At 38.3% G+C, this 19,687-nt stretch overlaps 2 protein-coding genes across 6 annotated transcripts; one reads left to right on the top strand and one right to left on the bottom strand.

The window, feature by feature from the left end:
• Positions 1-724: 724 nt before the first annotated feature.
• mpp1 (MAGUK p55 scaffold protein 1) lies at positions 725-16,872 on the bottom strand. 5 transcript variants are annotated; one of them, XM_086057597.1, is made up of 12 exons: positions 16,712-16,872; positions 6,548-6,679; positions 6,350-6,428; positions 6,076-6,161; positions 5,913-5,981; positions 4,517-4,713; positions 4,080-4,180; positions 3,927-4,007; positions 2,648-2,728; positions 2,361-2,563; positions 2,204-2,278; positions 725-2,124 (listed from the first exon to the last, which is right to left on the bottom strand). In XM_086057597.1, the coding sequence occupies exons 2-12, from the start codon at positions 6,668-6,670 to the stop codon at positions 1,948-1,950; spliced, it is 1,272 nt and encodes a 423-aa protein (XP_085913723.1). In that variant the 5' UTR covers positions 6,671-6,679; positions 16,712-16,872; the 3' UTR covers positions 725-1,947. The 5 variants fall into 5 exon arrangements, with proteins under 5 accessions (XP_085913723.1, XP_085913725.1, XP_085913722.1 ...); XM_086057599.1 differs by having other exon boundaries at positions 6,548-6,676; positions 16,712-16,870; XM_086057596.1 differs by lacking the exon at positions 16,712-16,872 and adding an exon at positions 9,039-9,995 and having other exon boundaries at positions 6,548-6,676.
• tmlhe (trimethyllysine hydroxylase, epsilon) lies at positions 10,477-15,595 on the top strand. The gene is made up of 8 exons (XM_086057600.1): positions 10,477-10,594; positions 11,323-11,481; positions 11,564-11,740; positions 13,780-14,059; positions 14,153-14,272; positions 14,373-14,609; positions 14,750-14,888; positions 14,961-15,595. Exons 2-8 carry the CDS (start codon positions 11,331-11,333, stop codon positions 15,090-15,092), a joined length of 1,236 nt encoding a protein of 411 aa, XP_085913726.1. The 5' UTR covers positions 10,477-10,594; positions 11,323-11,330; the 3' UTR covers positions 15,093-15,595.
• Positions 16,873-19,687: the final 2,815 nt, after the last annotated feature.

Here is a 19,687-nt window from a genome sequence, read left to right as displayed (position 1 = left end):
TGCTGCATTTATTCATAACTTTGGTTAGGAGGCAAGTACAAAAACCCGTTTGAACATGATGTATTATTGATATCCAGCATAAGGTCCATGTCACACCAGGTTGCACTTGTAGAATGGCTGTAGCTAGTATTGCTCCCCCAACTAGTGCCACTTTTGGCCTTTACTAGTAAACTATAGTGTTGCTCTAAACGTTATTTTATCCAACTAGTAGATATTGTATGTCTCACGCCTTACAACCGCAAGCCATACGAGTATTTATTCAGTACCCATTTTAAAGCTAGTATACTATTAGTACACAATTTTCTCATGTGCCCTGACATTTACTGGTGACCAGTCCAGGGTGTAGTCTGTCTGCCTTTTGCCCAAAGTCAGCTGTCACCCTGAACAGGATCAGTAGAATAGAAAATTGATGGGTTAATAATGTACACATTTTAATCACACAGTCAAACCTTTAATGACAACTACTGTAGTTCTAATTTGCAGTGAGGAAAATTTGGTGCTAATTATTGAAGCGATAAACAGTCAAACACAAGGCAGGTACATATTTCTGTTTTCCTCCAAGAGGCATTTCTCTCTCTCTAATTTCAATGACCCTTTTCTTCTTTTTCCGACACTATTTATTCTCATTTGAGTCGCAGGTGAGCTGGAGCCCAACCCAGATGACTTTGGACGAGAATGTCGTCAGTCAATTTGCAGGGCGGAAAAACAATTATTCATGCTGACATTGATACCAAATAATTTTTTATTTTTTTTAAGAGTTTTTAGTGAACTTGACATGCGATTTGGGGGAATGTGAGAGGACGCCTGAATATCTGGAAAACCCCACAAGGAGAAAATTAAAAACGCCACACGAGAAGGGCACAGCCTGGATTTGAACGCGGAATCACAGAACAGTGAGGCGGACGTGAAAACCAATCAGTCACAGTGTTGCTGGTCTTATTCTTGATTAAGTTGTTTGCTTTTTTTTTTTTTTTCTTGATTCGTTTTATTACTGACCCCAGCTTGTCATGAATAATCATTTAGCAAATTAATGTTAAATGCATTACACCAGATGCCAAATTTCTAGTACAGTATTGGACAACAAGCTACATCACACAAACTGGACATTGAATACGAGGTATATCAATTATTAGCAGAAAGTGTAGCAGATAGAAACAAATATGAGGACTAGAACTTAGTACTTGAACCTCATTTTGTGTTTCACAACTTTGACATACAGGCTTTGAATCACATGAAAATGCTGACTTCTGCAAACTGAATGCTTTTAAACTGTGCTCTTAAAACGATTGATATTTGTTGCCTCATATCACGGATGAACTGTACAACATCTGGTATCCTGATCAGGGATTTTAGATGAAAGACAATCGAAGAAGCAGTTCCAACACAGCTGAGAAATGTAATATTTGTAAAAGTGTCTCTTAACTGCCTACAAGGTATACACTTTGATGTGACAGTTTTGGCAGGTGAAGTTCTCGTTAACTGAAATGGTTTGAGTAGAAAGTTACATGTGCGAGTGGACAAACATTTTCAAGACCTGTTCTAATAACGGAAGAAATTATGATCTTATAATGTATTACTAAAATCCAGTGACTAAGAAGTGAGGATTTCTTTCACAGTTACGGTCCTATATTGTATTTACCCACAATACAACACTCAAAATTTGTATGGCACTGAAACTATCCAAAAGCCTCAAACAAAAATACTTAACTAACTGAATAATAAACATTCTGAGCTTTATGATATAAATCTTTCTATATATTGCTTTTTTTTTTTTTAAATGCACACATGCAAAATGTTTGACAATTACCATTACCAAAAAAACCCCCCAAAAACATTCAGGCTCAGGACATCACAAACTCAGAGATTTTGTGTAAGGAGTGATATTGCACTGCTTTAAAAATAAAACCAAAAAAAAAAAAAAGATACCACACTGGAGTCTTACATCGATCAGTACACCCACGAGACGGGCACCCACTGTGGAGTGGAGGTCACCTGCTCCAACGCTTCTTCCACACTTTTCACACTCTCATCAACATCATTGTTGACTATGATCAAATCAAAGAAATGTCTGTAGGCCATCAGGATGGCGTCCGACTCCTTCTGGATCATTGTCAGGTTTTCCGTCTGGGATGATAACATGCAGAAGATTAGCTTACTGGAGTCAAATATCCTTGTTGGTTATTCAAACAAAAAGGTGTCTCACCTGAGGAGCTGTGTTGGTGGGTGCGATGAACACCATAAGAGGAGCAAAATCAGCAGTCCGCAAAACCTTCAGCGTCTGCGAAGAAATGGACTGCAAATGGTTAAAAAAAAAAGAAGAAGACCCATACAACTGAGGAACTGAGGTGTGCGATACAAACCTGTGGTTCTACATCCAGCAGCGCAATTTTTCCCTGCTCGTGGATCTTCTTGATGGTCTCAATTTTGGTGCCAAACATACTTCCCTGGAAGCTGCCGTACTCAAGCAGCTCATTTTCTGAGATGCATTTGGACATGGCGTCGTTGGAGATGAAATAATATTCCTGCCCATTCTCCTCATCCTTACGTTGTGATCTGGTAGTGTCTGGACAGGTAAAGTCAGAAATGTCAAAATCAATCTTGTTGTTTCAGAGTAGTTTAAAACGATTTGATCTCCTATACTACTTACGTGATACAGGATAAGAAAATTTCTCCGGATATTTGGTCAGCAATGAATTTTTAATGTGACTCCTCCCTACACCAGGTGCACCTAAAAGATCACATTCAAAATAAATTTCAATCATGTGCTACAATGTTGCATTGTATTAATTCTGAGACAGCGGTTCTTAATCTCGTTAAGTTAATATTGAACCCCTCCAGTTTCCAGTGTACATTCACCCAACCCTTCTTTATTGAAAAATAAAATACTTTTTTCCCCCTCCAAAATTAATGACATACTTTAGAGGTATAGGGTTTACTGGTGAATAAAATGAACAGGGAGAGTAGCATTTTCATTGAATATGTCTTTTCGCCGTGAAAACAGCAGAGGTCCCAGAATTGAACCCTGAGGAACACCATACGTTCCGTTCTACATCTAAATTAACTCATTCACTGCCATTGACGGCTATAGACGTCAAAAAATCATTTTAACTATTTCTCTTAATTAACATTTTTTCCCACTTTTGTTAACAAGAGTATGAAAAAAAATATTGTACATTTAGACCAGATATAAAATTTGTGATTAATTATGAGTTAACTATTGAAGTCATGCGATAAATTACAATAAAAAAAATGTAATCGCCTCTTGCCCCTAATTTTTAATAATCTTTATTATTATTTTTTTTAAAGGAATTTATGGCAGTGAATAAGTTAAAAACGAAAAAAAGTCAGAAAACTGATTGGAACTTTGGAACTCACCATTTTTAAGTCAAAGCACTAAACAACTAAAAATAAAACATTTAAATCGCCTGACACCCTAATTTTAATAATCTTTTCTTTTTTGAAAAAAAGAAAATTCAAAAAAGAAAAGATTATTAAAAATGAGGTTTTTGAAAAATATATTTAAAAAAAGAAAATATTATTATAAATTAGGTTGTCAGGCGATTATTATTTTTATTGTAATTAATCACATGACTTCAATAGATAGATAACTCACAATTAATCACAAATTTTATATCTGTTCTAAATGTACAATAAAAACTTTTTTCTAGGTTTTCATACTCTTGTTAAAAGTGGAAAGGAAATGTTAAACTAACAGAAATAGTTAAAATGAATTTTTGACATCTAAAGCCGTCAATGGCAGTGAATGAGTTAATATTGCAGAGGATTACAATAAAAAAAAAATATCACAACAGCCATGAGTCAAACCCTTGAGACCAAATCACAGGACCCCAACCCGGATTAAGAACCACTGGACTATAACGTTCCAATTAAAGCCAAGTACAACGTACCAGGAGAGTGAAACTTACCAATTAGCACCAAAGTTTTCCGTTTGAAGGCAGGAAGACGGACAACCTCCTCGTATGAAATCACATCCAATTGGTCAAAAACTGAAAGGACATTTGGCTGTATGAAAACCAAACAATGTCAGGGAGAAAACAGGATTTCAGTGATAAACTCACTGGAGCTGTGTTTCGCCAGGTACTTGTCTTTACACTTCTTTTTCTTTCCGAATGGGCTCCAGGACTGACTGTCTTTGGCTTTACTTTTACTTGCCACTCTCCTGTAGAGAAAAAACAGTTTTTAACATTTTGTTCGGTTTTCTAATGTGCTGGGCACATAACCATGTTAAGGCTGAGACTGAACCAAATGTGTTAACCGCATATAATACTATCAATGCGCACACACAAATTTTTTTATAACTAATGCAAAAATGAGTACACACCCATAAAAGCTTTGCAAAACATTTTTGATTTTCCAATTCATAAGATTTTAACCACCGCTGAATGTTGCCATCAGCAAAATATGAGGTGTACTCATTCATGTTGAACACTGACGTGCCACTAAAACCTGTCAAAAGTCATGCTCAATACTGTACTGCAACATATCATCACACAACCATTCTTGGAGCTCTGGCGACGGTATTAGTCCAGCGAAGTTTGCAGCACTGCTCTCTACTGTACCCTGCCACCAGTTGGGGTCCTGCTTGTTGATGATTTGAATGATGTCACCAGTTTGAAAACGCAGGCCGGCCTCTTTGCACGGGATGAGCTCATCCGCGGAGGGGTCGTAGTTAAACTGGGCTCTCATGTACGTCTGCAAATGGAGAGGGGTAAGACCTTGAGTTTGTAAGTTGAGAGGAATACATTTTTATTGCGAATATGTAATACATATAATGGAACATCTAATATTTTGTCCATCTCATGAGGTTATTTATTAGGAACGTTTCATAATGTGATGCATTGATACAACATAGGTATTATTACAATCTGCAGACTGTCAAAGGTCATGTTAATGAAGGCTACTTTGTCATAGTCATTGATGAATAAACGTTTGGTCTATCCAAATCACTCTGAGAGGGGAACGCAGAGCGGTGTGGTATAAACAAATGTTTAACAAGTGCAACAAGTTAAAATCTAATTAACTCATTCACTGCCAATGACGGCTATAGACGTCAAAAATTCATTTGAACTATTTCTATTAGTTTAACATTGTTTCCACTTTTAACAAGAGTATGAAAACCTAAAATTGTTTTATTGTACATTTAGAACAGATATAACATTTGTGATTAATCGTGAGTTAACTAGTGAAGTCATGCGATTAATTACGATTACAAATTTTAATCACCTGATGCCCCTAATTTTTTTATATATTTTTCTTTTGTTTTTTTAAAATCGCGATAAGCGATTAAAATTTTTAATATTAATTAATCGCTTGACTTCAATAGCTAACTCACGATTAATCACAAATGTTATATCTGTTCTAAAAGTACAATTGTAAAAAATTCTGGGTTTTCATACTTTTGTTAACAAAAGTGGGGGGAAAAATGTTAAACTAATAGAAATAGTTCAAATGAATTTTTGACGTTTATAGCCGTCAATGGCAGTGAATGAGTTAAGGGGGGTTGCCATTATGGAGGAAAAACAATTGAGTGTGCTAAAAAAAAAGAAAAAGAAAAAGTGACATGAAATAAACCTCCTGTTTAAGCACTACTATGAATACTATATTTGCAGAAATATTGTGTATTAATGCGTCCACTGGATGACATATGATTATTAACACTACGTAGAGGGCTACTATTGTGTTTCACAGTCGAATTAACACAGCTAACACTCCACTACTTTTATAGTCACCTTGGATTTTCATCGATTAAGAGAAGATTCACCTAGCAGGGAAAATGTATAGAAAAATAATAGTCTAACAGACAGCAAAGCATTAATCTTTTAGGATATTACCCACTCTACTGTTTTCAGCAACTTTTCACACCGAGAAGGCCTTTATATGTTTGCTCGTACCTCACAGGCTTTGGAGCGACTCTTTTGGTTAGAAACAATCTTCATTGTGATTATTCCATTGGTTTCTTTCTGTAGGATAAAAAAAAAGATGGCACAGTTGAACTGCCTTGGTGCATTTTAAGTGGGGGGGGTTGGGGGGAGTTTTTGTGTGGTGTTAACATACCAAAATCTTTTGTAGCTGATCGACTGTTTGGTTAGTCACACTTTTCCCGTTGATTTCTGCTATCTCATCCCCTTCATACAAGGATCCTGGGGAGAAAAAAAAGGAAGAAATGTAATGTAATAATAGCATCAAATATTCTTCAATCGTAATTCGAATGTACAGAAACCTGAAGTGAGGTTGAGGAAAAGACAACCATGTATCAAAATGTCATTGTAGCCCCTCTCAGCACGGTTTTAACCACACCCCACCATCGGGTCAATGTTTGATTTATTACCTTGTCTGTGTATAAATCCTCCGTGCAATATTCTGGCCACTGTGCACCTTTGCCTGTCATTCATTTTCAGAGTGACGCCCTGCAGACGAAAGATCATGTTGAGGAACGAATGAGGGGAAAAAAAACAACAACATTAATCCAGATGGAAAATTTGCACATTAAAAAAAAGCGTAGATGTGTTGAAAATATCAAACGTACCATCGGCTCTGAAGGACTTTTTTCAAACACGACTTCTTTCATTTTGGTCAGCTCAGTGCCATTCGAGTATTTGGTACTTCCATTGGTATACACCTCAGCACCTTTATTCTCAAACGTTTGCATAGCTGCCTGCTAAAACAAAAATAAGAGAGAAATATATTATTGATTGTCAACACAATTTAAGGACACGTGTGACATGTATAGCCAGGAAAAGCCTTTTGCTAATTGCTAGCGTTGCATTTGCGGTTTCAACACATGCTCTCGGTTAAAAATTAACCCGGCATTATAACACCTCATTAAACACATCCAACGATGTGGTCCAACAGATTCGTGTGGTCATGGATACCACCAATGTCATCAAGGGATCCCGTCAGGCAACAGCAGTAAAGCCAGATTACATTAACTGTCTTGGACGACTATTTCAAATAAGTCATCTTTAAGGCATCTTTCTATTGTGGGTTGCAAAAGTGAGGGCAGACATGAATTCATGACCTGCGCTTGACAAGGAAATAAAGGGAAGTCAAGAGGACTACAAACAGGAAATTCCTTTTTTTTTTTTAAAGGATAAACATGAAGGCCAAAAACATCTCCACTAACTAGATTAGTTGTGTATGTTAACTCATTCACTGCTATAGATGTCAAAAATTCATTTAAATTATTTCTATTAGTTTAACCAAAAAAATTGTCCCCACTTTTGTTAACAAGAGTATGAAAACCTACAATTTTTTTTATTGTACATTTAGAACAGATATAAAATTTGTGATTATCGTGAGTTAACTAGTGGTCATGCGATTAATTACAATTAAAAATATTCATCGCCTCTCCCCCCTAATTTTTAATAACCTTTTTTTTTTTATGAATTTATGGCAGTGAATGAGTTAATAGATAACTGAGATGATGATCATCTATTATTTAAGAACAGAAATGCATCTTTTTCCTGCCATGCAAGTACGCCCCCGAGGGGTGCTGAGCAGAACAGGGGATTACATAAGAGCTATTGAGTCAAAACAAAAATACAGACAAACTCCACGCCTGGGATCTCATTTATATTTTGTCTTAAATCCGGTAGTCAAGAGTTGACTTGAGAGTTGGGAGTTGTGGAAGTGTACTTCCATGCAACGTGATACTTATTTACCAGCCTTGTGCTATTTGGGTTTAACAGAAGGGCGTCAAGGGAAAATATTTGAGCACACCAAGAGATTAAATGACACTCTGTTGAGTTCTCAAACGTGATACTGATCCTCAACTTCTGTGGTGTGAATACGCAAGAACACGCGGAAGCCAGAAAAACGTGACTGTTTTCCTCCACGTGTGGTTTAGCAAAATTGAAACTGCCCCTCACAATCCACAGTTATGTGATAATGCGCTATGAGTGGGGTGAGAGAGGTCTTGGTGTTGGGCGTGGCAAAAAGCTTTAGGACAAACAACTACCCATCTGAATAGGGAGCCTGCGGTATCTCTGAAATTGATCCAACTCATTTTCAATCATGTCTTTTTACAGATTTCTAGTTGAGAATCAATATTTGGGCGGTTGGGTCTTTTAAGATTTAAGATGGCATGACCTTTCCCCTTAATTACACATTAAAGGGGGCACTTGTGGTGCCTGTGAAAAACAGTACTCCTAATGTTCCAACTAATCTCCCTACATTCAGATGTACTTGCCAAAGTCTTGAAATATTGCTTAGTTGACTTTTTGCTGTTTTTCCCAATGTGACCCTTGATCAACATTAAACTCAGCAGTCTCCACTGCGAAGTCCTCACTCACTAAATCAGCCAAAGTGCTGAGGTCAGGAAAAAAAAAAGTTTCCTTTCTTTGTCACGTCCTTCGCTGCTGAGTTGACAGTTTCTGTCACGTCCTTCGCTGCTGACTTGACAGTTTCAATCTATCAGTTTTAACACATCTTTCAACTATTTGATCACAATATTTCCCAGTCTTCCAAGACTTTTCAACATAATCTATTTTTAAATCAAGTTGGAGCATGTCTTGGACAGAAAGCTACTATGTGATGCAGTAACAACCAGAATAGTCTCAAGAAACTCCTGTGCAAAAACACTGCAATGCTGTATTCTAAACTTCGTTTAACAAACAACAAAAGCAATAGGTGATGTGATCACACAAATAAATAAAAACAAATTACGCATGGAAGAATCTTGTTTACCCATCAGCTGTCACATGATTTCCATGTATATTTTAGGGAAGTGAATGCAGAAGCGGAAAAGCCTGAGCCATGTGATCCATTCAAGGCTGAGTGGGCAACACGATGAGGTGACTCAGCTTTCAACAACAGGATTGTCCCCTTTGGCTTTAATGAGCCATTAAGGATTAAATTCTACTGCACATAACACTATTGCATTTCTAATAAATACATGAAAACAAAACCGTTTCCTCTCCTTTCCCCCCCTCAAGACAAAACAACGGTCATGTGCTACCTCGCGTACCCGGAAGCAAATGGAAAAATCCGAGTATGTAAAGATTAAAACAACAACTTACCTTGTCAGGCTTTGGTTTGTTTTGGAGAAGCTGCTCTAGGTAAAGATCGGAGAGGGCTGTCCGGGCAGAGTCCACAGGCTCCAATATGACACCAGGTTCATTTTTATTGGATTTTAGCGTCATCTTTCCGGTGGAAAAAAAAAACAGTGAACCCGATTTGCCCCCCTGTGCAAGGTCCGCGAGAGGCTGACTCGAAAAAAGAAAATGCTGTAAGATAGTAAACTGTTGATAACAAGTGCTGATGATAAAATGACACTGAGATAAAAGTCCAAGGTTCTGGTCAGCTGCAGGTGATCTAAATGAGATCCACTGCGGGGACACCGCTGACTGAGCAAGTAAACAGGGGCAGGCTCATGCTGCCTTCACGTGCCTACCACAAGATCCAAAATATGAGTGTTCACTCAAACCCCTCGTAAAATGGTTTATTTCAAGAAATTGAAGTTAAATGGTCCTTATACAGTCGTTTATCTGTGGTAGTGTGTTTTAATGTTTCATATTAAGGCTGTTCTGTGTTTGCATATATAGCTACACATGCTTGTATTAGTCATGTTCTTATCTTATCTTATCGAGAACAGGAATCGGAAACTTGAATAATTGCACCATTTTTCCTCAGTGCAATTGGAGCCACAGATCACCACACACGTCTTGAATAGATGTATAACAAACACGCCACTTGAAATATCGACAATATTCGTTCATTTACATATCCTTAATGTATTTAAATTTTCAACATACATTTGTCAATACATGTATAAAAGATCAAAATGAAAAAACTAAACAAAATAACCCGGTGCAAAGGGCTCTTTCATAAAAAAAAATCATAAAAGAATGGTACAAAACAAAGCTGCTGAACAGCAGAACGAATTTTGTGCGTTTTTTTCACAAAAATCAACACACTCTAAATTTGTATATTATTGAGGTACTATGTGACGTATGTAATTTCATATCCGCAAAAAATAGTATTAATAATACTACTACTAATAATAATGAACATAAAATGTAAATTTTCCATATTAAAAAATAAAGAATGGTAAATGGACTGCTTTTTATATAGCGCTTTAACTACACCGTATGATATATATATATATATATATATATATATATATATATATATATACACACGCACACACTTCTAATCCAAACGATGTGTGAATTTTGCTGCTGTGATACATTTCATATAGTGAGAGTCCATTAAAAAAAATCTAGTGAGTGGCGTCTATATCATTATTATTATTTTCATTATAACAGAGCATTCTATATAGTCCTAATACAGTGCAAGCCTGCACCACCATAAACAAACACAATCTGCATTCGATTTCCTAAAACTTGAAAGGGGTAGGCCTCCATAGTGAAATGGCCAATGAGTGGGGATCCCATCACCATCTTCGCTCACGACACAGGAATATCAAATATCGGAAAGAACCTGAAGGCAGCACGCCGCTGCGGTCCTTTTCAGGAAGGGAACACATGCAGGCGGTGATCACGTTCAACAAAGTCTCAAAGACAGGCCATTTTGGAACGTTGTCTGGATGCTACTTCAAAGACGAGGATATACAGTACGACAGCAAACAATATTGCAGAATGTATACAAACACGGATGGGGTTGATTTAAAAAAAATCAAAATGACGTGAATGCGCTATTGATTTGGATTAACAACAGTAAAGGCTGATTTGATAGAACGTACGAAATGTGACGTTTGGTACTGTTTGTTGAAAAAAAGAAAAAAAACTTCACTATTGGGGACGTAATTGGAAAAACAGTAAAATGGCCTAAGTACTGATACAAAACAGGGACATCTTGTGGTCAACATGAGCACTACTGCATTATTATTACAACTACTGCAACGTTGTCAAATTAAATATGCCTCTGTTTACTTTGCAAAATGAATAAACATAAAGTCTACTGTTTTATGTCGTAAAAAAACGTTTAAAAAGTAGATTAGATATGTGTGTTTAAATTCTGCCCTGACGACTGATTTACGCAACTTACTCCCGTTTAGTGTTTATGCGCACTGCTACTATTCACGACGAGAAACGCTAGTTATCGCTTCACAGGTAAAAAGAAAAAGTGGTTAATAATTAAATTAGCTCATCCTTTCACTGTCACACGCAGATCCACTCGTGAATAATAAACGACGAGAGGAGACATGCTGTTACGTAATCAGCGTTGCTTGGTGAATCCGCGCTGTCCACAGTGCTTCGCTCGCATCTGAAATCCTGAAAGTTAGCTGTCTTTAAAGCTAGAGAGGTCCTTTTTTTTTGTTTTGTTTTTTGCGAGGTACAGCATTGGACATGATCGGGACGCTTAGCAGGTACGTGCGAGCTGTTGCCACACACACACAGCGCCTCTCCGCTATAAATGGGATTGCGTGGAGACACAGGAAGCACGTCCGCGGGTACGCTCATCCGCCAGCAACTCTACACTTACTTGAAAACTGTCTGGGTGAGTTGCGGGATATCGGAACACTCGTTTGAATAGACGAAACCTGCTGTTAATGCGCTTGTTCCATATGCATGTCTACCAGAGCTCCATTACAGAGGGACTCAGATGCATTTGGACTACGTGTGGCTGAGGGATCACTGCCGCTCTGGCTCGTCGTTTAACTTCAAAACAAACCAGAGGAACTTGGACACCGCAAGTATTGACCTCAACATTCGCCCTGATCACATCCAAGTGGAAGATGAGCACCTCATCATCACTTGTAAGTCACTTAAAACATAAAGCAACAAGTGCATTCAAACTGCATTAAAAAAATAAAAGATAATTCAATAAATTAAACTTTATGAACATAGTGTCAAATCACAACAGATGATGTATAAAAGAACATTTCACAAAAGTGCAAATGAGACATCCAGGATAAGCGACAAAAGCGAGGCTTTGAGCTGTATAGCCAGTCCATACAGACTTTTTGGTTTATGGTTTTGATTATATTTTTCTCATTGTAAAGTGTCTTTGAGTTCTTAGAAAAGTGTTGTTGTTTTTTAATTGAAATGTATTATAACTGGAGGAAACACTCTGGTTTCAGTAGCGCGTGTCTGTTGACTAAACAGCAGGATTACTAAAACCTGCCTGTTAGCCTAGCCGGGAGCAGGCTAGCTGCACAAAATAAACCTCCATGGTAATTGATGTGCCTCCACTTTCGTGTAACCGCATCATGGCTAATAGAGATCTGGACGTCACGTGACTATTTCTCTGAACACGCCCGCGTGGCAGGAAAGTAGCGGAGCAGTGTTAATGGACTAGAATGACGAGGGGGGCTAAAACTAGCATTATCGGTCAACTTTCCGTCCAAGAGCATTGACAATCACTTTGATGAAAAGGACATGATATACATGTGCGAGGTGGACATATTGATTACCCCCTCTCTTACACCGGTGAGTGCTTTCAAATGTGATCATACAAAGGGATCCGGATTTATTTCCCCTTTATGTGTGGTCAGAATGCCATCTGTTGGAAAATCGTTCTTTGTTTTCCCGTGTTCATAATGTTGATTATCAAAATAAGACAATGAGATTGGTGAAATTAGGATTTATTTTCATAAGTTTATGGACACATGAGGTCGCAGCCAAACGCCGCCATGATCTCCCTCATCTGTGACGCCCTTCCCCCGAGCAAGTCACTAGTATCCTTCCGTGACTCTACAAACCCCTGCCCGTCTTCTTCCACCAATCCTGTGGGGAGTTGTCTATGCTGCCAAAATGGCTGCGCGTCACGATAATGGGTAACAGCTCTGTATACAACTGCTCATGTCCATAAATAACCTAACAGGCAAAACAATATGGCTTTGGGCAAAACGAGTAAGCGGCACCACCATGTGGCGCGGTGCCATTCTATGGATTGTTACAAGTTCACTAACTATTCATGAGGTGAGGTGGACTTTCTCCTTTGTTACGTAATGGTGTATTGCTCTTTATTGTGTAAACTGTATACCATTATACTAAACATGTATGACTGTTAAAAAGTAACAGATCAAAAGTGTAGATTGGTAAATGTAAGTATATCTATAACTCAGTGCTTTGACTTAAAAATGGTGGGGCAATCAGTTTTCTGACTTTTTGTGTTTTTAACTCATTCACTGCCATAAATTCATTAAAAAAAACATCTTAAAAATTAGGGGCAAGAGGCGATTACAATTTTTTATTGTAATTAATTGCCTGACTTCACTAGTTAGCTCAAGATTAATCACAAATTTTATATCTGTTCTAAATGTACAATAAAAAAATCTAGGTTTTCATACTTTTGTTAACAAAAGTGGGAAAAAAATTTCAACTAATTGAAATAGTTAAATGGGATTTTTTACGTTTATAGCCGTCAATGGCAATGGATGAATTAAAAAAAAAATATATATAAAAAAATCGGGGCATCAGGCGATTAGTTTGTAATCGTTATTAATCGCATGACTTCACTAGTTAGCTCACGATTAATCACAAATTTTATATCTGTTCTAAATGTACAATAAAAAAAAATCTAGGTTTTCATATTCTTGGTAACAAAAGTGGGAACAATTTTAAACTAATAGAAATAGTTTAAATAAAATGCTGATTTTGGCCAATTTAGCACAGGCAATTTCAACACATACACAGTACATTTGAGAAATTCCTTTAAACCTTATAGCAGAGCTACATCTTCAAAATAGTCAGAACAATTTGAAAGTGAAAATTTTAAGTGTCTCAAAGCATCTGTCTGTTTTACACAGCATTAGCAGGTATGTCCTCTGCTTTTTTGTTTTTAATCCTATAGGGCCTGGTGGTCACACATCTAAATACAGCCTTAGCTGGCTAGCTGACAACAGCTACGAGGGGAAGGAGCAGAGCACCATACAGCCACGCATCCTTTGGAATGCAGATACCTATAATAACGCGCATGTTCCCTCCTCCAAATGGGACACATTCATGAGCAGCGACGAGGAACTCAAGAAGTTTCTGCAGAACTATCTTCTCTACGGCATCGCTTTTGTAGACGATGTCCCTGCTACAGTTGAAGCCACAGAAGCCGTGACTCAGAGAGTTAGTCTTATCAGGTATAATAACTTGTATTTTTTTTTTTAAACTTTCATCTGTTTCCTCCCGGGAATTTCACTCGATATGGTGCATCTGTTGTCTTGATCCGAAAGGGAGACGACATACGGAAGAATGTGGTGCTTCACTTCAGATTTTTCTCGAGGAGACACTGCTTACAGCCAACTGGCTCTTGACCGCCACACAGACACATCTTATTTTCACGAACCATGTGGGTAAGTGGGAGGGGAAAATGTCTTCCCAAAGGCGCAGTTATGTGACATTGTCAATTTGTGCTGCTTGTCACATCTTTTTTTTTTTTTTTTTCCTCAACAGAATTCAGGTTTTTCACTGTCTCAAGCATGAGGGTACTGGAGGAAAGAATCTGCTTGTGGATGGTTTCTATGCAGCTGAAACTGTTCGTCTGCAGTTCCCAGAACATTTTGAACTGCTTTCGCGTGTTGCACTCAGGCACGAATATGTTGAAAGTTCTGGAAAACACCAAAACCACATGATAGGAATTGGCCCTATTCTGAATATCTATCCTTGGAATAATGAAGTTTACTTGATTCGGTATGTTTTCAATGTCATTTTGGTTATATAATTGATCATGGATCCATGTATTGTCAGATGAAGGTAGTCAGAATGCTCTTTTTTTTTTTTTTAAAACACAAATGTAATTGTATTTGAAAAGTTGCTTTCCCTCACAACAGGTACAACAACTACGACCGATCAGTGATAAACACAATCCCTCACGATGTTGTCCGCCGCTGGTATGTGGCTCATCGAGAGTTGACCAAAGAACTGAGACGACCAGAGAACGAGCTGTGGGTCAAACTCACGCCAGGAAAAGTAAATCATTTGTCCAGTAACATCAGTTTCACATATTTCGCAATCGTCACTTTTTCATCCCTTTCACTACAGGTCATCTTTATTGACAACTGGCGGGTCATGCATGGCAGGGAGGCTTTCACTGGCGCGAGGCAACTCTGTGGGTGCTATCTGAGCAGAGATGATGTTCTCAGCAATGCACGTGGTTTTGGACTTCAGGCATAAACCTGTCTAAGAGAGCCCTTTTACTTAAGAACTTTTCATCCCATAAACTAGGTTTAAAACTTGGGTTAGGGTTAAATCAGTTAATTCCACTCCATTTAGTCATTTATGTTGATTAACTAATTGATTTGTACACATTTGATAGTTACATGTAACACTAAATTACTAGAGATCAATATATAATGGATAGGATATACAGTAACATACAGTAGGTTTGTATGCTGTATAAGAGGGTTGTAACAAAAAATGATTTGAATGTGAAAATTGATTTTGATTTAAACAAGGTGAATCGATTGTTACATGATTGTTTTCTTTGCATGATGCCTTGGTAGAAGATAATGTGTTGGTAGCTGAATGGAGTTGGCGAATGATGCCCCCTGCTGGTTTTAATCGGGGCCTATAACGTACAAGTGTCCTTTTGAAAGTAAGGGAGTGAAAAATCTTCTTAATAACAGTCATATATATTCCTCGTTTTATTGTACAATATTTGTTGTATCTGCAAAGTCTAAGGGGGGGGGGGGGGGGCAATCCTTCCTGACATTCATATGTTAATAATTTATATATTGTGAAAACTGACTTTTTGATAATTATTACATTTTTTATATACATACTGTTATATAATCTAAATGTGTGTCCGATGTGTATGTTTGTGTTGCCACTAACAAACCGTTTCAATTGACATATGAGCCATTTGCATGCAGAAGAGAGCACAAAGATGCAGTCACAGTCCAACTCTTATTTCCATCATTGGCTATGAGGAGACTGCTGCAGTAACCATGGAAACAGCCGAGCCTACTGAGGCCCGCATTGTTGTCCTGGTAACTCAGTGAATGAAAGCATTCAGACTGGATGTACTTCTATATTCAGGCCATACAAGGTGACCATTTTGATCAATAAGAATTGCATGTGATGACGTTGCCTTTTGGTGAGAGAAGGTATTCAAAGGAATTCAAAATACTTCACACACAATGACTGGGGTCAGGTGGAAAGGGTAAATGAGGAAACACAATACAATACTGACAGTGACAAGATATGTAAATATTCAACTCAGATTTCAAATAGACTGAACAATGATTTACTTATTGCTTCAAATTCCTATTTCCAGGATGCTTCACTTTTGGTCTTCAAAACACAATTATGATGGGTGTCGCGTCATTTTGTTCATTCATACAAAAGTATAATAGAATAACATTTATCGTGTAAATTATGAGTAGTTTCAGCATCTTAACTGAACTTGACAGAGCACTAAAAACAACAGCTGATGCATATAAATATTAATTGTACATATCCATTAAACAACAAAAACATTGTTAAAACTACTAAAACAAGTCAAACACTAGAACATTGTTTTTATAGTAAAACTAGCCAAATAACCAAAACTGAAATTGAAAAAAAAAAGTTTCACTAATGAAATTTAAAAAACAAAAACAAACTATAATTACAGCGAAAATATCCTTCGTTTTCATCTTTGTCAAATAATATACATGAGCTTTCAACATTCATTTTAAATATGTATGTCGGTATTACTCTACAGACGAAAAAATTATTATGGTTAAGCTTAGTGTTATAGTTACGTTAAGGCTTAATTAAAAAAAAAAAAAAAAGACAGAAATGGAGCTCACGTGTTTCCGGTAGAGCTCCACTCGCCCATGGTCTGCAGTTCAACACTTCTCGTTCAGCCCGGTTCTTTCACGTGCAATGACAATGGGGTAGATGCCACGGACTTCCGACTTCCGGGTTTCACACATTAGCGTCGTTTCAGCGTTCCAACACTCGCACCCCCACCCCTGCGCCCCCCAACCGCGCGATCCCGCCGATGCGTCTCAACTCTCTGAAATGCTTAGGACAACTGAGACAGACACACTCGCACCCGTCGACGGGAACGCGCAACTGAGGTGCACAAAGGCGGAAGCGCAAGAACTGGGACGCGGCCCACACGTCGCAAACAGGAAACGGAAACAAAGCTGCTGTGGGAAAACCAGGAAGTCGGAAGTCCCGCCTCCTCCGTGGCATACACCCCTTAAAGGTCCATTCCATTCCAATGTATTTATTTCATGCAAGTACATTTAATTTAAACACATTAAAGCCTGCATTAAATATCTAACAGATTGTCCACTGACAAATGAAAATGGAAACATGTTCAAGAGCCACCAATGGTGAGTGGTAAGGTATGATTTCATTTTATTTTTATTTATTTTTTACGTAAATTTAGATGTAACACAGCAAGTGAAGGCCACAACATTTTGAAACTGATTACCTTTAGATGTAATCTATTTTTGTTTAGTAACAGCTCATAAATCTACCTTGCTTGTCAGTCCGGGTCATGGCCGGTGGTAAAGGAATTAATGTCATTTAATCTCCACCTGGCCTTTATTAGTTTGCCTCAAGCTCCTGAAAGTTAAAGCACTGCATCGTGCCGCTTACTGCCGAGGGAGGGAATCACTCCCCGTTGATGCATACTTTATAAATTAAGTTTCACCTTTGTCATTTTCACTCACCACACATCGAAGCCTGCTGATGGAGGGTGGGAGGGGGCGAATCACTACAAGATGAATCGTCTATAGTTAGCAGAAGGGTAACAAAGGTGATTAATGGTGTGAAAAATGTTGATCAGAGGTGAGTGGGGGGGGCTAGAGTGGGAGACTGGACAAGTGTCAGGGAGGCTTGTATAGCTTGTTACCACTTCACCTGCATTATAGGTGAGCAAGGCTGACAGTGTCCTTGGTTCAGCAGCAAGCACACTTGACGGAGAAAACACGTTACTGGAATCGCTGTGTTTTCTACTAACCGATACAGTGCAATGGATAGCTTTAACTCATTCACTGCCATTGATGGCTATCGACGTCAACAATTCATTTGAACTATTTCTATAAGTTTCACAATTTTTTCCACTTTTGTTAACAAGAGTATGAAAACCTAGATTTTTTTTTATTGTACATTTAGAACAGATATAAAATGTGTGATTAATTATGGGTTAACTAGTGAAGTCATGTGAATAATTACAATTTAAAAAAATTAAAGAAAAAGAAAAAGAAAAGATTATTAAAAATTAGGGGGATCAGGCAATTAATTTTTTAAATTGTAATTAATCGCATGACTTCAATAGTTAACTCACGATTAATCACACATTTTATATCTGGTCTAAATGTACAATAAAAAAATCTAGGTTTTCATACTCTTGTTAGCAAAACTGGAAACAAATGTCAAACTAATAGAAATAGTTCAAATGAATTTTTGCCATCTACAGCCGTCAATAGCAGTGAATGAGTTAATAATGAATACATGCATGAATGATTTCCTCAAGCCTCCCAGCATGCCCTGCTGGACCACAGCAGTCTCTCGGCTTACTACTGTCGGGCAGAGTTGAGAGCCGATGATAAATTGGGCCTGCAGCGTGTGCTCGGCTGTCTGCTACGTGGACTGTGAGAGCTGGTGGGCCTGCAGCCGTCTCCCTCTCAACCCTGAGTGCTGCTTTCAGTGCAATTCCTCCACACAGACTCAGTCATCCACCCACCACATGCGTTGTTTCCCAGTCAGCAGCCTGTGAGGAGGAGTGAATCAGCACTTTGGTTGGCACTGCAGGAGCGATGACACATGGTGGTTACTTTATACAATTTCACAAAGAATATTTGTAATATAAACTTCCACAATAGCTGATGGTCAAGTAAGTTACTAATTTCTCCTTTCTGGGCAGATGCTGGACTGTAAAACAGATGCTTTTAAGGAACAAAGGATGCAGTTCACAAGAAAGCCAGAAGATGTCAGAAGAGGCTTTTAGATTTAGAGAAGTGTGCGCGTGGCTGTGCACGAGTGTCAGACATAAGGCGAGGGTGCTGATGGCAGCTGACGAACAAACGCTGAAACTCCTGATCCCCGAAAACACAGGTCGCCCCCCTGAACAAGACCGCGTGACTCCTACAGCTGCAAAAAAAGCTTTCACAAATCCTCAAGCGCAAATCACAAAGCCGCACGCGGTGGCGTGAGACATCATCTGACTTGCGCAGATGCAAGGTTGCCTACTGTGAGCAAATACAGTGACACTGAACTATCATCTTGCATCGGCGTCAAAACGTAAGCAGGCAGTGCTGCTTCCTTGACGACTGACACGATTGTGCAACTCAATCGCATTAAAAAAAAAAAGTGGAACACTGGCAATTAAGCGCAAGATCTCCTGATTCTTTTGTCAAGTGAGAAATTCAGTTCACTGTTGCTATAGGTGACAGAGAGTGGATTGTATGGAGGAGAGCGGAGGAACAGTGGACGTTCTTTTGTGTTGCATCAGTATTGCATTTGTAACTTTCCTATACTGCTTGCTGTTATAAAGCATAAAAGCGCAAAATAATTGTCCCTCAATGGCACATGCTGAACATTTCCAAGTGGTCGATTTAGCTGACTTCTGTGCTAACTATGTTGTTGCATGCAGCACACTAAAATGATGAGGCAATAGTTAGATAGTAGCTTGACCGCTGGATCAAAAACAGCCAATTTGGGTCCAAAATTGGGCGGATTGGCTAACTTGGGTCAATTTGTTAGTGGGTCAGTTTAATTTTTGACACAGCAGTTTTAAGGGTGCACTCTTATGAATGCCGGGTCAAAAA

The sequence above is a fragment of the Leptonotus elevatus genome, chromosome 16 (assembly GCF_054856555.1).
Source record: "Leptonotus elevatus isolate MCC_2025b chromosome 16, RoL_Lele_1.0, whole genome shotgun sequence".
NCBI classification, from domain to species: domain Eukaryota; kingdom Metazoa; phylum Chordata; class Actinopteri; order Syngnathiformes; family Syngnathidae; genus Leptonotus; species Leptonotus elevatus.
The sequence above is the reverse complement of the archived record's forward strand: the minus strand, read 5'-3'. Positions and strand labels throughout refer to the sequence as shown.

Excerpts from the sequence above, each read along its gene's own strand:
- tmlhe (XM_086057600.1), top strand. The coding sequence starts at position 11,331 with ATGATCGGGACGCTTAGCAGGTACGTGCGAGCTGTTGCCACACACACA. Across the intron at positions 11,741-13,779 it reads TGAGCACCTCATCATCACTT|GGCCTGGTGGTCACACATCT; the intron begins GTAAGTCACTTA and ends TTAATCCTATAG. Across the intron at positions 14,060-14,152 it reads CAGAGAGTTAGTCTTATCAG|GGAGACGACATACGGAAGAA; the intron begins GTATAATAACTT and ends TTGATCCGAAAG.
- mpp1 (XM_086057595.1), bottom strand. The coding sequence starts at position 9,161 with ATGACGCTAAAATCCAATAAAAATGAACCTGGTGTCATATTGGAGCCT. Across the intron at positions 2,279-2,360 it reads TGCTGGATGTAGAACCACAG|ACGCTGAAGGTTTTGCGGAC; the intron begins GTTTGTATCGCA and ends ATTTCTTCGCAG. Across the intron at positions 2,125-2,203 it reads CCACCAACACAGCTCCTCAG|ACGGAAAACCTGACAATGAT; the intron begins GTGAGACACCTT and ends TTATCATCCCAG.